The 17,566-nt window shown below is 37.4% G+C and overlaps 1 protein-coding gene across 9 annotated transcripts in view; it reads right to left on the bottom strand.

Moving 5' to 3' along the window:
• The window catches only part of SYNE1 (spectrin repeat containing nuclear envelope protein 1), a 450,176-nt gene that overhangs the window by 210,271 nt on the left and 222,339 nt on the right, over nucleotides 1–17,566 (bottom strand). For all 9 annotated transcript variants that reach the window (XM_072767663.1, XM_072767691.1, XM_072767685.1 and 6 more), the window contains 8 exons: nucleotides 14,975–15,331; nucleotides 10,297–10,433; nucleotides 9,909–10,086; nucleotides 9,247–9,429; nucleotides 4,990–5,133; nucleotides 4,504–4,659; nucleotides 2,632–2,796; nucleotides 963–1,135 (listed from right to left, as the gene is read on the bottom strand). In XM_072767663.1, the coding sequence (XP_072623764.1) occupies nucleotides 963–1,135; nucleotides 2,632–2,796; nucleotides 4,504–4,659; nucleotides 4,990–5,133; nucleotides 9,247–9,429; nucleotides 9,909–10,086; nucleotides 10,297–10,433; nucleotides 14,975–15,331 (1,493 nt within the window). The remainder of the gene's footprint in view (nucleotides 1–962; nucleotides 1,136–2,631; nucleotides 2,797–4,503; nucleotides 4,660–4,989; nucleotides 5,134–9,246; nucleotides 9,430–9,908; nucleotides 10,087–10,296; nucleotides 10,434–14,974; nucleotides 15,332–17,566) is intronic.

Raw genomic sequence — 17,566 nt, 5'->3', positions numbered from 1 at the left:
TGAATTAACAAGAGAAGGAAGGAAGAACTAAGTAAGAATAAGTATAGTAACTATCTTGCATGAGATTTAAAAGTCAGAAAATCATGATGGAAAAATAGGGTAACGTTTTCTGAACTGGTCTAACCTGATTACTTCTCTTCCAGATAAATTAAGACCTCCTCTCACTATGGATGTTATGTTTTCTACTCCATTAATCATCTGTGCCTAATTTAACTACCATGCTTTGGGTTGTTTTGTAGCAGACACTCTCTGCACCCCACCCCTATTTACCCTCCAACCGTACCACTGCAGCACACTGTCAGCTGGACTTCTGATTGCCAGCTCTCTGCCCTCCCGACCTGAGGGCATTCTTGTCCCCAGGGCCTGCTCAGCTTGAGTGCAATGCAGGTGAGAAGTGCCAGGGATTGTTGCCCTTCTGGAGAGCAGCCCTCAACTGCCTTCCTCATGGGAGACTCATGGGAGTCTGTTTACAAACATTCTAGTCCTCCTGTCCTCGGTGCATAATTCTGAGACACGTGTTCTACACTGTTTCCCAGCACTGCCCAGCTCAATGACATTCTAACTGTCTGCTGGGGTAACCTGCTTGAGAACGTTCTCTCTATCACCTGCCATTCCTTCCTCATCTGTCTCCCCTGTCACCTACTGGTATTTCCTAGGGTTTCCTTCCAAGTAAATACTTGGTTTAAATAATATATCTTTAGATGATGAAACCCTTATTTATCTTGTGACTTTTTAAGCAATGAATACATGTAACAAACCATGTAGTTATATTAAAACATAGGCATGGTATGGCAGGCCAACCTAAATGCAAGAGTGTACCTATAAGTTTCTTCTGTTCTAATAAGAAGAAAGGAAAAGGTAAAGGAAAGGAAAGGAAGGAAACTCCAGGAATAGTCTGTTACCATGCTGTAATATTGATCTTTTGGTAATGGCTTGGCAGGAGTTGGCTTCAGTTCACTTACCTTTTACACCGAATTGCTGCAGACGAAAGGGAAGCCCACATATCCTTCACACTCTGCAGCTGCTGCTGAATAGCAGGAATGCCTTCTGGAGAGGTATTCTGCAGGACAGATTCCCCTCTGGTCACTATCATTTTCATCTGGATCTCTTTTTCCTGTTTCACTGATAATAGAGCCTATAAAAACAAAATCAGAAGTCCTTTGTCATTTGCATCTTTAGCATTTCTGGCTTTAAATGTTTCAGAGCTCCTGAAGACAGTAGAATGATATACAATTGCAGGTGAGCCTTGAATCTCTCAGGCTCACTGGGTGACAGGTGGGAGAATCACTTGCTGGCGAGAGTCAATAACCAATCCACAGTCATCTGCTGGTCTCCAAGGGGTCTTGCTTTTTAGGTCCCAATTCTTCTCTGAATAATCCCTTCTTTCCACTGAAATTTTATTTTGTTGGTTTTCTTTTGCTTTGTTTTTTTGGTGTGTTTATCAATTTTTTAAATTAGTTTCAGGGGTAAAATTTAGTGATTCATCATTTGCATATAATACCCAGTGCTCATCACAGCAACTGGTTTTCAATAGAGAAAAATAGAGTACAGTAGAATTCATAGATTTTCAAAGGTCACAGGATGAAGAGCTTTATAATGTTAAGGTCTCTAGTACAACAAGCCTAAAGAAATATATCAATTGATATTAAATGTTAATTTATAGATTTTGATATCTTCACAGGCATTCTTCTTCTTCTATTTAAGAGGGGAATTTGAATTCAAAGTTATAAAATTGGCATTATCACTTAAAAGGCAAAGTTTCATCTCCCTCCCTAATCTGGACCCTCCCAACCTCTACAGATTCAGCATCAGCCCCTCATTGCCATCACTTAGCGCTTCAACAAGAAGAAACTACTAGCAATTTCTCCCACGCCATGCTATTTGTTTTCTTTGGCTTTTGCTTCTGCTGGTACCATTCTCAAATCACAGCCTGGGTAGGAGACTTCCTGAGAAAGCTCCTCTGAATCTGGACCAGGTCCCTCCCACACATCCCACTCTTTCATGTGTCTGTAGCACCACAAGCGTATACTCCTGTTTTTTACTGACTTGTCTGTGTCAGCCTCCAGCTTCAGACAATGAAATCCTGGAGGACAATGACCATGTTATTCATTTTTGAGTCCTTGAAATCAAGACAGGGTGCCAGTCTCCTATCAGACACCCAGCAAACGAATGTCAGGTGAATGACTGCAGAACAGTTATTTTATCACAAATGCGAAAAAGAACTAATATGCTGGGATGGGAGAAGAATTGACTGAAGGGTACAGGCAGACAAGCAAGTTGACCAAGATGGGAAATGTCTTGCTCTAAAAAAAGTTTTATCAAAATATTTTCTAAGAATAAATGTGTCTATGATGTAATTAGAAACACATCTCTTAACTGTATCAAACAAGTAACTACATTTGATTGCAATTTTAGTTTAATTTTTGTCAAGTATTTGTGAGTGGACATATCTGGGGTCAAATGATTCAGGGATGCTCAGTCAAAGCCGCCCTCTGCAAATAGGATCACACCCATAGAGCATTCTTGGATTTGTTGTAGAGAGAGTGTGACATAATCACACCAGACAGAGACTTGAGAAATTTTGAGAAAAACAATTTTGTAAATTAGAGACTTTCCTCTAAAAATGCACACCTCAAGCTTGAGCATCCTGCTGTCCAGCACACTTTTGTCGGATGTTGGGTGGCAGTAAGAGTCCAGCATGTGAACTGCATCTGTCAGCCAGTCTTGGAGCTCTTTAATCCCCAGGGAGAACTGATTGTGTTCTGCAACAATTCTATCCAATCTTGACACTTTCTCCTGGAAATGACAGAAATCGTTTTCCAGCTGTCCATACTACTTTACAGCCTGCCCAAACTGTAAATCTAACCAATAGTTTCAAATAACTACAATCAGGCATAAATTCCTGTGCTGCACAAATACGATGGAAGTCTGTATTGATCTGAGATGTGGGAAGTATCTTTGTAATTAGAATAACTGGGTCAAAAGCAGAATGATTACAATTATAATTTATTGCCCCCACTTTAGTCACTAATCTTCTTTATGACAATTGTGATTTTTTTTTTTTTTGGAATGAGCAAACCTTTTTCCTAATTCTTTACGTGGGAGATGAATCAGAATAGTTTCTACCTTTCCCATACCACATTTGGCTCAACTGATACATGGACCTATATGGCCTACCTTGTGGCCAGTTCTAAAAGGTAACTATCTGAGATTTTGTAGTAATCCTAAATTTTTATTTTTTTAACTCTTTTTTTATTATTATTTATGATAGTCACACACAGAGAGAGAGAGAGGCAGAGACATAGGCAGAGGGAGAAGCAGGCTCCATGCACCGGGAGCCCGACGTGGGATTCGATCCCGGGTCTCCAGGATCACGCCCTGGGCCAAAGGCAGGCGCTAAACCGCTGTGCCACCCAGGGATCCCGTAATCCTAAATTTTTAAAACTGGGACCATAGATATGATTTTATTTATTAATTAGAGGCTATTTTTGACACAGTGAAGATTTTATAAAGACTATGTTTACAGTTCTTAAAGCATTCAAATATCTATTGATTTTGGATATCTAAATAAATACAAAGGACTAGAAAGAAGTCCTTAATTCACTCTAATTTCAGATATATCCCAGGTTTTCTAAGGACAAAAGAGAAGGAACTTATTCATAGAAAAAAACTGGATGAAACAAACTATTTACTGTAAGATCTATACTAGTGCAACTGTCTCAATGATGCTTATTGAGGACCCAAATTAGCAGACCTTGAAGTAAGTCCATACTAAAATAGGTGAAGCCGTATTACGGTAGGTTCCCTATATTCTAAGATCTGAAATGCAAAAGAAAAATACAGGGAACAAATGTTACAAGCCACATGAAGCTCAAGGTAGACCTGCCCGATAAAGTTCAAGATAAGCCTGCATCATACCTGCTAAATATTCTAAATTAGGTCATGATGGTATCCCATTTACTTTTTTTTTTAACTATTAGAAAAGATATTTAATCAGTTATGTGAGTCATTGCCGATTCTGAGCTCTGCTCTAGAATACAGAATGAAAGTCTCCATCAACACATCCTTGACAACTATAATTAAAAAAATTATCACAAACTCATCATGTTAAATCCATTAAATTTAAACTGCTCTGAATTCATGCTTTTCTAAAATAATTTAATCTGAGATTGTTTAGACCCCAACTCTGAACTTTGCCTTATGTTTACACTTCGAGTCTTCAAGGTAAAAGCCCTGGAGAACATCTCATTTCAGTATTGAGGAGACTATTTTGTGCAACAACAGAGATTGGTCTCTTCAGCCTTTGAAACCTCTCTTGCCTCTTTTCAGACATGCACACAAAGGTGACATGGCACAAATGCTTGACAAAGACTGGAAGGCCAGGAAGGACACTTGACATGCCTTATTCCGAGCCAGCACACAACCTCGCACAACCCTACCGAGGCTCCAGATCTGTGGCTTCAGGACCACACGCACACACAGCAAGGACATGGCGGGCGTTACCTTCGTTAAATTGCTTAGAGCTAGATACTGAGAAGACAGCTGCGACACTCTGTGCATAAAGCTCTTGCTGGCAGCTTGTCCTTCCCACAGCTGCTGAGCTTTCTCTCTTAGCCTGTTGAGCTGAGGCTCGTAGCAGTTTATTTCCTCAAGGACAGACTGAAAAGCACAAGCAAGTTACTATTAAGAGGCTGGGGGAAAGCACATCACGGACGAAGCTTTGGCCCAAAGGACATGGAAATAAACATGGCGAGCAAGGGGGGTGCCTTGAAGGCTTTGTTATTTCCACGCACCATATAGACTACAGGACTACAGACTACGGAAACAGACTGCACCTTAAAGGAAAGCCAGGAAACACAGAATGTGTCAGAAATTGGGAAGGGGTACGCTCCATCTCCAGACAGCATAACCTAACCAGGGTCCACCTGAATGCAAGGTGTGCAGAGCACAGGGGTAAGGATGTGGCCAGAAGGGCGGGGGTCCTCTTACCTGGAGCTTCTGCTGTTCCCTCCTCTTTGCGGGCAGATCATACAGGCGATTGCTGCTTTCCTGCACCAACTTCTCAGTTTTACTCAGCCAGTCCTGGACGGGCTCAGCACTTACTTCAAAGTCCTTCATTTGGATCTTTAGATTCTATGAGGTTTTAAATCACGTTAGGGATAAAAACAGATTTTATTTTTATTTTTTTTAAGATTTTATTTATTTATTCATGAGAGACACACACACACAGAGAGGCAGAGACACAAGCAGAGGGAGAAGCAGGCTCCATGCAGGGAGCCCGATGTGGGACTTGATCCCAGGACTGCATGATCATGCTCTGAGCCGAAGGCAGATGCTCAACCACTGAGCCACCCAGGTGTCCCAAAAACAGATTTTAATAGCAAGTCCAAAGTCCTTCACTTGACATTGAAAGCCAATGGCAGTCTGGCCTCCTCACCCTTTTGCCCTCTTTCCTTGTTCCCAACACATAGAACATTCTATCTTTCACTGTAGCCCCTACGGAATTTTTTAATATCCTTTTAGAGCTTTTAGGCACAAGTTTTTCAAAAAGGAGTTCTTGCCTCATTATGCAGCCTACAACAGAGTTCACACCCACTTCTCAACTTCTATCACACTTGTTAATATCAGTCACTATACTTTATCACAGACTGGGTTAGATTGTGAGTTTTCATCTCATGCCAGCATGTCTTATCTCCACAACTAGCTTACAAGCTCTGCAAGGAGAGGGCCTGGGACACACCACTGGTACCCTGTACAAATATCAATAAATACTAACATACATTTTGTCAATTTTGATTAATGATGGGATAAGAAATAGCATAAAGTTTGTATGCTAATTATGTTTTTAATAAATAATTTGTTTATTCTAATTAAAAAGATACCAAAAAAATACCACATAGTGTTCTGTGCTTATTACATAAGAAGCTGTGACTGCTTTCATAGATACTTTGTAGGTATTAATAGCTGTAAAATGTATTTGATAAAGTTGTATACAGCACCATTTAACTTTCGCAAAGATGTTTATATCCTCTATTACTTATAAGAATGTTATATTGAAGTGAGTTTGAAAGTTATGTTATCATGCGAACATACTAAAGGCTTTTAAACTTAAATTTAAATCAGAACTTTAGGTAGTACTGTCAAAGAACAAATCCATAAAGTTTAGCTGAAAAATTTAAGTGGCAAGGGCTGCAGGAGACTGTGGGAGAATGCTCCAGATTCTGTCAGCATCTGAGCTGGATTGTCTACAATGTGGGAGAGTCATACCTGCCGTGGTCACCTCTTAGGGAGACATGCAGCTGTAGGAATGCTTTGGAAAACTAAGAGTGCTTCACAAATGTAAGATACCAGGATAATTCCTAGAGCATTTTACAAAAATTTAAGCTTCATGAGGGCAAGAGTTCTGTTTTATTATTTGCTATATCCCAAGAGCTTAGAATAGTCCTTGGCAAATGGAAGATGCTCAACAAATATCTATTGAAAAATTAAATAAATTAATAAATTCAAGGTGTTTCCATCATTCTATTACTGAAGTCTCACGGGACCACTAAAGGACAAACTGGAGACCATGTTATTAGGAATTTAGTTCTACAAAGAAATGGAGCTAAGAAGCAGAGCAATGCAAGATGGCTGGGTTCCTTAGGTAAGGAGTGAAGTCACAGGCTGTGAGCAGGGGGCCTGAGGAACAGGAATAAGAGCTTGATACTAAGTCAAACAACTCCTAACATTTCTCATATACTTCTTTTCTATGGGGCTGTAGAGACTTCCCATTAAATGTTCTTTCTGCACATGTTTCCAATTATTTCTCCCAAGGTCTCAATGGCCATCTACAAACTCTTAAAATCCCACATTTATATAACTGTATTTATGTAACACTTTAAGTCAGAGTGCCTAAGTTTGAACCTGTCTTCATCACTTACTAGCAGTAAGAATTTGGCAGATTATTTAAATCACCTTTTGCCTTAATTTCCTCATCCACAAAACCTAAATAAGAGAGTTCCTACCTCAGAGAATGGTTATGGTCATTGATGCATGCTCAGTGCTTGCACTGGTGCTGGCACTGGTAAATGCTCACTGTCATTGTTATTATTGTAGCTTTACTCTCTCTGTTGGACTCTGTACTTATGGTCGCTGCTACTTTCTTGGCAATACCTGCTGAGTATCTTTCAGGCCCATCTAATTGAACATATATTATATTGAATTAATTTTTCTATCCCCTCTAAAACTACGTTTTCTACTATATTCATGTGTAGGATAATGGCATTACCATTCATGTCATCTTCCAAATTAAAAACTAGACTCACACTTCACTTCTTTTTCCTCACGCCCCTCACTGAGTTAGCTACCAAATCCTGTGGTGTTTTACCTTAGAGATCATTCTCTATCCATTATTATTTCCTTAATTCCCTCATTTTCCTCATTTGGACCATTATGAGAAATTTTTTCTGGTCTTGCAGCTTCCCCATTCTTGTCTACACTGTGGTCAAAGTTGACACATTTATCTCCAACTTGAAAACCAGTAGGTTCCTTACTCAGCCTTTTTCAACTAGAATTTTGAGAAAAAACTAAGCCCAAGTGTCCTAAAGCATCCATTCTCTGTAATAACTTAACCTTTCTCTTATGCATCATTGTCTCTGGGTTATGTTACATCCTTGGAAAAATTGAGAACATAAATGCTATTTAGGGGTTCAGATAAAAAAAACCTGGTAAGAGTCAAGATCAAATTGCTTAGTACACAAAACATTTCCTATCTTGCCCTAATATTCATTTTGAATCTTATCTCTGTTGTTAATCACAAAACCCCACATGGATGTCAAACTTCTCAAAGTCCCCCATTGCTGACACTCATGACACTCTGGCCCTGCACATTCAGTTCCTTCTACCTGAAAGCAGGTCAGCCTTGGCAGATTCAAAGAATGTTTAGCCTTCAAGGTTCAGTTTAAATGTCACCTTTCTGGTAACTTTCCTTGATTTCTACAAGTGGAGTTAGTTGTTTCCTTCTTTGAATGACTACCATATCCTGGATGTATCTAGATTATATTGCAATCATCTCTTTATATACTATTTCTCGGTGTAGAAAGTAAATTCCCTGAGGAAAGAGAAGAAACTAACCCTTTTGTATTCCTAACATAGTGGCTGACACATATTGTTTTCTATTTTATTCCTAATAGAAATAAAGGAAAGAGGAAAGGGAGGAAGGGAAGAAGGGAAGGATACAGGGAAAGAGAGGGAGGAAAAAGGGAAGGATGATAAAAAAGACAGAAAGGCAGGTTATTCCTCACCTACCCATCTACTCTTGGACATCTCTTGAACTAGGTAACCATGAAATCAATGCCAGATGTACTACCTTCAACAATAAATGCTTCAGAGCTCAGGCCACATTACACTAATGATCTCTGTAAGGTTTTGAATACATTTCTAGGCACTGCACAATGGTTATCACTCTCTATTAAGTGGAAGATGCCTACTACGTAGGAGTAGCCACCATTACAGAGAAGAATTACAATAGTCTTGGTCTAGGGAAGAACTGAGGGAACACACATTTTCTCTTTCAAGATATTAATCCTCTATTATTATTTTTTCTATTCCAATTAGTTATTATCATAATCAAATAAAGGATCTATTCTGCCGGGAAATGTTGTTTAAAAGGGAAAAAATTACTCTCAATGCCTCTAAATATTCCTCTGAGTTGATGCACAAAACAAGTAATCTCACAAGAAAAAAACACTTGCATTGCGGCAGTAATTATGATTATAATAAATTCAATTTATGTTGTCTCTGGATAAAAGAATTTTGCATAATCATTGGCTCTTTGCATACTTAACTCCTAAAACCTATTACTTGACATTTGCATTAGTTATAAAATACCTTGTCATCAATAGCATTTTGTAGTCTTACATGGATATTTCTGTTCATTCTCTCAGAACAACTTCCAAACTTGAGGGATTTCAAATGAATGATTGAGTGATATGTTTAAAAGTAAAAACCAATTATTTCTGGTGGGACAATGAAAGACTATGATAATAGCCCCTACCAGGCAAGAAGCTATCAAATTCCTCATTGAGGCCCATACTTCTAAAATTGAGCTGTTTCTTATGGTTACCCAGTTATCCATTAATATTCAGAGAGGAATACCAAAATCATTGGCAACCATATTTGGATATAAATGAAAGTGTGGTTTTTAACTGACAACGACTACAGCAACAAACTACTGAGGACATGTCCTTGTGCTTGGCTATATTATACCTCTAGGGCAGATTCCTTCTGGTGGAGATTTGAATGAAAATTTTTCCAATCTTCTTTTGCAGTTACAACTTTGGCCTGGATGCCATCAGCTTTCTCTTTGGTCAACAGAGTACCCAAAAGCTCTCCTTTGGACAGCATCATGTTTAGCTTGTGCTGTCCGTTTTCACTTTCTGACAAAAATTCCTACAAAAAAAAAATGCTAAGATTAGGTATGATAAAATGCTCTATGCTTTAAAATACATTGATTTTCTACTTCTTTCTTGATACACTCAAAGAGAAGAAATAAACCATTTTTCATTTCATATATTCAATCATTAAGACTCTTTTACCCTCTTTATACATGGGAATAATAATCTTATGCACCTGATATGCTTATTGTGAAAATTAAATGAGACAATCTGCCTAGGGTGCCCAGGAACAGTGCTTACATTATATAAAGGAACTTTTATTAGTCCCCACATCCCTGTAAGTATATAAAAATAGCACACATTTGGGTGAATGGACTAGTTTCTCTTCACAAACACAATTAATTGTTTCCAGCAAGGATTTATTTGAAATTTGAGTTTCTTAAGCATGACTTTAATATGCTTATAAAAAGATCTAGAGGCACCTTTTTAATTAACTTAAGCACTGTTATTAATATTAATTGTTGGCATTCTTACCTGTATTTTCTGAAGATTTGTTGAAACTTCATTAATATTTTGAGGTATATCAAAACATTTGGCAGTAGTGATTTTTGCATTAACCAACCACTGCTGGAAATCCTTGAAGGCTCTTCGAAATCGTTGCTGTAAAATCTGTTCTCTATTCTGACAGCCCTTGGATGCTTGCAAACAAAGACTAAAACCATGATTTGGGAAGGAAACCATGATAAGGGAAGGAAAAAATGATAAAATAGATTTTTAAAAAGTTAGAATCAACAATTCTTAGAGTATGCAGTCACATTAAGCAATGTAGTTAATGACTAACTTATTGTACCTTAAAATAAACAAACTTCTGGCTGCTTATTTGTATAAAAATATTTTGAATACCAGTAAGGTTCATGCTCACCAATTATATTCTTTAATCAGGCTAGAAACTTTTCCACTGTATGTACTCAGGTCTCTGGAAAATCGACAAAGTTCATTTAGCTGAGACTTAAGATCCTCTGTTTTAGGCTCTGCTTTTTGTAGGGCATCCAGTATTTCCTATTAGGAAATAACAAGACAGAGAAGCAGTATTTAAATTAGGTAGTTTCCATATCCTCACACTATACATTCATAAATCATATTATAAATTATTAGTATAGAAAGAACCAACATAATAAGTTCAGTAAAGAAATACATCTTATTTTTAGGATTCCTCACTGCAAAAATAGCCCTTGGCTTATTTGCATCTTTTTCTAGGCAAAGATAGGCACTCCAGTACCAAATGTTGCCAAGTAATCAAATGATCAGGTGGTCAAATAAAGTGTGACAGAAAAGAAAAAGAGAAAATAACTTAAATTGCTTAATAATAGTTTGACTAGGCCATTGGAAGATAGGTATATTGTTTAAAGGTAAAGAAAAATCATTTGAAAGCAAGGTAATACTGATTTTGGATTAAAAATATACATAGCAAGTGATTTTACGTGTATATACAGTTAACTTTCACACTAAAAATGTCTGATTTAACTAGTAATTCATTCATTTCATAGTTTTATTCACACAGTCATCAAATATTTGCTAAATGTCTGCTATGTGCCAAGCATTTTTCTGGATTCTAGGACCCCCTAAAATGACTGAAAATATGAATCTTATACTTGAAGAGCACTCAATTTAACAGAAGAGAAAGACACATGAACAATCACATTACTGTGAATATCTAATCCAAAATAAAGTCTTGAGGGCAGCCCTGGTGGCGCAGCAATTTAGTGCCGCCTGCAGCCCAAGATGTGATCCTGGAGACCCAGGATTGAGTCCCACATCGGGCTCCCTGCATAGAGCCTGCCTCTTCCTCTGCCTGTGTCTCTGCCTTTCTCTCTCTCTCTCTCTCTCTCATGAATAAATAAATTAAATATTTTTAAAAAATAAAAATAATAAAGTCTTAAGACTGTCAAGTACATCTCTAAAATCAAGGCCATGATCCCCTGAATTATACAAGGTGCTTTTATGGGATTGTCACAAGGAGCAAATGGGATCACACAAGTACTTAGCATAATCCCTGGCACACTGAGAAATGCCTAACTAGTAAAAACAGCAGGTAAACGACATGCAAATATTTAAGTGGGACTCTATAAATAATGGTATTGCCACAGTTAAAAAAGAAAGAAAGAAAGAAGAAAGAAAGAAAGAAAGAAAGAAAGAAAGAAAGAAAGAAAGAAAGAAAAAATTAATTGAGGAGAGCCAAGAAGATGAGTGACTACTCAGATGGCTGTTGGTGTTACTATTTGTGTTCTCAGATTTTTATCTAGACATGGCCTAGATTTGTAGGAAAACCACACCTTTCAACAAGCCAGGTCTGTGTTGCATTCCTCATCCTAGTAAATGGCTCCACCGTCCTCCCACTGATCTAAATCAGAAAACTAAGCTACATTTTGGCCTTGCCAAGAAACAAGAAACAACGAGGTCCAGTCTGTTCTAAGTCTTAGCTTTCTTTCAGTGACTTTTTTCCCCTCTGCATCTTACTCAGTCTCCATTCACACATCTGTCATTTCTTTCTGGAATGGCACGATGTCCTCTCAATTTGAGTCCTGTTCTCCAGTTTTCTCTCCTGTATTTTCTTGTTCCCCACCAATTTTGGATTCTGGGACTGTTCCTCCACCTCACCTATCTGGTCAGTTTGTAACAAACTTCAAGATCCTGCCTCCTTCCCACCTCATGGTGGGGGCTTCTCACCTGAGGACACACAGCACCTCGTCAGCTCATGACAGTGGAGCATCCCCATTGGCTTTGAACTCACTGGCCTTTCCACCTAGACTGGGATTCTGAGAGAGGGATAGTGTTCTCTTGGTTTTAAAATTATTTATCTTAGTGTCTGGACTAGGGAAGCCTAAGATATTTTTATTTGCAAAATTCATAATAACTAGAAAGCTTCTCTCTGAAACTCCAAATGCTAAACAAACTAGTAGCTACTATTTTATACCATATTGTATCTTTTATTTAAGGAAGAGCTTAGTAAAAGCTGTAGAAACTTACCACATACCAAAAAAAGTAAAAAACAAAACAAAAAACCCACCAGAGATTCAAATAAGTCACTTATAAAATAGAGGATATCAAAAGAAAAAAGCTTCAGATCAAAATTTTACACTAAATAAATTTCCATAACTTCATTACAAATTAAATTGTTTTAATAGCATCTTTCATTATATAAACATCAGGTTATATACTTCTGTTTCAGTTAAGTCCTGGAATGCATTTTTCCCTTAGGTTTTAAGTTAAGAAATCGCCTAAATTTCAAACACTAATAACCCAATGGATATTAAGAGATGAATTTTACAAATACAGCAAACAAGATTTTTTGCAACATGACTTTATATAGTTAGTTTATAGATGGTGACCCATTTTTACATTTTTTTTTTAAATTTTTTTTTTAGTTTTTATTTATTTATGATAGTCACACAGAGAGAGAGAGAGGCAGAGACACAGGCAGAGGGAGAAGAAGGCTCCATGCACCGGGAGCCTGACATGGGATTCGATCCCGGGTCTCCAGGATCGCGCCCTGGGCCAAAGGCAGGCGCCAAACCGCTGCGCCACCCAGGGATCCCCCATTTTTACATTTTGAAATATTTCTTGGGTATTATCATTTAATTGCAAAAGAGAAAGTAAATACTTGTGAAGCTTTATGACTTATGATTGTCAACAATGATAAGCCCTCTGTAACAGCAAAACAATGCTACAAGAATCCTAACAAATTCATTATTTTATAACATTTTTCCTATGTATTCATTGTAATGGAAGTATTACCTCCATTTAAACATTTAAAAAAAATTTTTTACCAGCTTTATTGAGATATAATTGACATATAACATTGTGATAAGTTTAAGGTATACAGTGTGCAGGGATGCCTGTGTGGCTCAGTGGTTGAGCATCTGCCTTTGGGTCAAGGCATGATCCTGGAGACCCAGGGTCAAGTCCCACATCAGGCTCCTTGCATGGAGCCTGCTTCTCCTCCCTCTGCCTATGTCTCTGCCTCTCTCTGGGTGTTTTTCTCATGAATAAATAAATAAAATCTTTTTAAAAATTAAGGTATATATACAGTGTGCTTATTTGATACACTCATATGTTGCAAAATGATTACCCACCCCAAGATTAGCTAACACTTCTATCTCTCATCACATAATTACCATTTCTTTCTTATATTATCAATAAAAATAAGAGAAAAGATGAGCATTGGGGGGAAACATACTATTGTCATCAAAAACATGAGCTCTGGAGCAGCCAAACTTGGAAGTAGATCTAAGCAGAGAACTATCATCTTTGAATTGCTAGTAAGCTAAAAGCCCCCATTTACTTTTGCATTATCATGTGGATTTTTTTTATAGGTTTCACTTATAATTTTCACTAGCAGTATCCCTAATGCAAAAATTAATGATAGTTCAGAATAGTAATATAATTTAAATATCATCAAATCTTTCTTTTTAAAAATGTCACTCATGTTAATGATAGGAAAAGGAAGAGAAACAGAATTAAAAAATTATAACTGATTTTTTTTTATCAGAGTGAATAATACTGCACATGGAACAATTACCGACTTCCTTGTCTCCTTTTTACAAAATTGCTTTCTACACTTTATTCTAGTGTTTACATCTAAAAGACAGGTCAGGTATCGGAAAAAAACAATAAGCTAGAAACACTATAAATAAACCTAAAGAGATAATAATAAAGTTTTATTTCATGGTATACTACATTTGTTTGAAATACTTGATTTAAAACAAGACAATGTTGGAAATACTACATGACTTTCTAATTGGCTGAAGCTATTTTGAAATGATTATAACATAAATAGAAACAGAAGTTTACTTCACTGAAACTTCCTTTTAAGGACATCCATGCTTCTGAGTGTTATAAAACTGCAAGTAACAACAGTGTTTTGAAGACACCATTTAACAGTAAAAGAAAGGATTTCAAGCTTCTACTCTTTCTTCATTATCCTTTCTACACTTTGTTACATTCATGTTCTGAAAGAGCTGCCATTAGTTTAAAAAAAAAAAAAAAAAAAAGTCTGGAAGGCAACCCGAAAGCATGACACAGGGGTTAGGCTGACGGGTTAATTCAGCACAGCTGTCAAAATCACCTCTAGGAGAGCTAATCAGGGTGAAAACTAATAATTGTGTTTTAGGTGATTACCAAATGCTTCTTTTTAAGCTATAAGTTCAATCATTTAATTGTTGGAAATAATTCACTGGCAGAAAACCAGCTATGACTCTCTGTCTATTTATGCCTCTACCCACAGGCTAGTTTTCAGGCTGAATGGCTGAATACAATATTACAGACTCTTACACCATAAGAATGAAAGTAAAATGTCTGCACTAACAAATGTTTCCTACAGTAAATAATAACTAACTCCTTCTCCCCTACATCTTCAGTTTTACAGTAGTCTGACTTATGAGCAAAAGGAAACAAGCTAGATTTGAAAATTTAGTTAGGTAAATAGTTATTTCTTTTAAGTCTAGAGGTTGCATGTTTTTAGTTAGCAAGCATTTTTTTTTTAAAGCAACCAAACAAAATTGTTAGCATAACCACCAAGAGAAGACAGGAAGCCAACTTACTTGTCCTTTCTGCCAGCATTCCACTATCTCCTTATCCGTGTTCTTGCCTTCCAGGAGAGCTAACTGTTGAGCCCAAGTTGTCAGAAGGGCGCTGAACTGCTCCAGGGCCTGCTCCAGTTGAGCCACCTGGCCTGAGAACTCCTGCTCCGAAAGGGCCATCTGGCTAACCAGGTTCTCCAAGCTGGTCTGCGTTTGGACTACACTGTCTTCCCACTGCTTCCAGTCAGCGCGCAGGGCCTGCATCTCCGTGTCCACGAGCTCACACCCACTGGCACTTGTGTTCTGTTTCACTGTAGGAGCCAGCAACTCCACTCTGCTTAGGCGGCTTGCACCAATCTCTCTGGAATCCATCAGCTCCTGTAATGGAATATCGTCATGGCAACTGAGGAGGCTGTGAGTCACTTGGGCTGCAAGTTTACAAATGTGTACAGAGGGGGACCCTGTCCTGCTAGGAAGTTTTAGCAAGTGTGCCACAAGGACTGGAATCAATTCATCCGCCCACACTTAAGTTGGAATAGTGGAGTTATCATCATGAGTGCTGAGATTTGTGGCTAAATAAGCTGCGGAATCTGTGACATCCTGGAACAGACTAGACAGGGACCCTGAAGTCAGGCATTGTTTGAATATGTGAAAATTTTTTGATAGTGATATAAACATTTGCTTGTACTGTGTTTCTCCTATAAATATGCAAATCTATATTTCTCCCTATGTTCACAGATGAGTGACCAAGACTTGTGCCCTGCCCACAGTCTCTGCTCCATTTCATCATCTTCCAGAAGATGGTGGCTGAAGTCACTTCTATGCTGCAAGGAGTCAAGCCACGCCATCATCACCAAAGAACTAGTCCCACTCAATTCCAAACACTTCAGTACCTTAAACATTTTTATAGTAACTAAAATGGATAATTCAGAGACCTACTTAGTCAAAAGTTCAAAGTAACTTTTAGACTGGGCTTATTTATTGCTATTATTTTTACTTTTAAGAAGCTTACCAGAAATTTAACAATTTAGGTATAGCTTTTAGCTTAAAGCACACAAGTACTCTAAAGGAAAAGATAAAATATGCATTACAAATTAGGTAGTGACAATTCTTTCTGAGAACAGATCATATTACTGAAATTTGTCTCACTGTATTCATCATCTGGGTGTTTATATATTTACATATCTATTGCTCAAGTTAGGATTTAGATAGTATTAATGCAAAATTATGACTTCCGTCCTCGATTAAATAGAAGGAAAAGAGGATTATTAGGGAAAAAATTTCAAGATGAAAATCAATTACAAATTAACAAGTGTACAAAAAATAGGAATGTTAAGTATGAAGCATGTTAACTAACCTACAAATATAGTTCGTATTTCATTAGATTCTCTTGAAATAAATATACTTTCTCAAAATTATGTATAAGAGCTACATTTTAGTATAGATCATTTAAAAGTATTTATACCATAGTCCAAGGGGAAATCACATGAATCTGACACATAGTTAGCATTTAATTTGTATACCCATTCTTTCCTCAGCAGCAGGAAAATAAGGCAGGATACTCTGCCTTATTTATCAGTGTATAAAGTAAGTAGAGATTTGGGGAAGAAAACAAATAATAGATTTTTTTTTTAAATGAGCTATGTCTAATTATTGGATTTAAATATTTCTAATTTGCCTTTACAACTGATTTCAAATTTGGAGTTTAGAGAGTATCAATAGTCAAAATCAGTTTCCCAAAATACTCTCTATTTTGCATTATCTTAGTTTTCTTTGGCATAAAATGGGACATTTCAATATCTGCAATCACTAATTCTACTCATCCAGATTTTGAATAAGAATGTCATCAATTTTTAAAAGATTTTATTCATTTATTTTAGAAAGAGTGGACGAAGGGGCAGAGGGAGAAGGAAGAGAGAGAGAGAGAAAGAGAGAGAGAGAGAGAGAGAGAGAATCTCCAGCAGACTTCCTGCTGAGCATGGAGCCTGATATGGTTCTTGATCTCACAACCCATAAGATCATGATCTGAGCCAAAACCAAGAGACAGACGCTTAATCAACTGAGCCACTCAGACATCCCAAGAATGTCATCATTTTAAAGTATTTGAAATGACTTGTATTTGTACTTTCTTGTTTTGGATTTAACTATTTAAAAATCTCATATGCATAACACACCCTTATACACACACATATTTGGCTCGAAGTTGTCTCTTTTTGGTGGTTACTCTTGGGAGTGGGGAGGGACAACACTGAAAGATAGAGGAGGTGATTATTTATATTTCCTCCAAGATCTCTCCTCACCCACTCATCAGCCTCCAGGAAGATTTGACCTGGACTTCACTTTCTCCTCCCTAATTCCAGTTTCTTCCTGCCAACTACTTCTCCATCATTTCCCATATTTTGGGAAGTATTTTATCAAGGTATTGCAAAAAAAGAGCATATAGTCTAGACCATCACTCTTTGCTTCTCCTATACTGTCACCCCATAGCAGTTAAATCACTCATTTACCAAATCTACTGAATTTTCTTACTAAGTGTATTCCATGTGTCAAACATAATGCTGAATGTTTTGTGTGTGTGATCTAATTTAATCCTCAAAACCTCTTGGTGAGGCA

This window comes from Vulpes vulpes, chromosome 1 (genome assembly GCF_048418805.1).
Source record: "Vulpes vulpes isolate BD-2025 chromosome 1, VulVul3, whole genome shotgun sequence".
Taxonomy (NCBI): domain Eukaryota; kingdom Metazoa; phylum Chordata; class Mammalia; order Carnivora; family Canidae; genus Vulpes; species Vulpes vulpes.
Note: the sequence above shows the minus strand (reverse complement) of the source record. Positions and strands in the feature narration are given on the sequence as shown.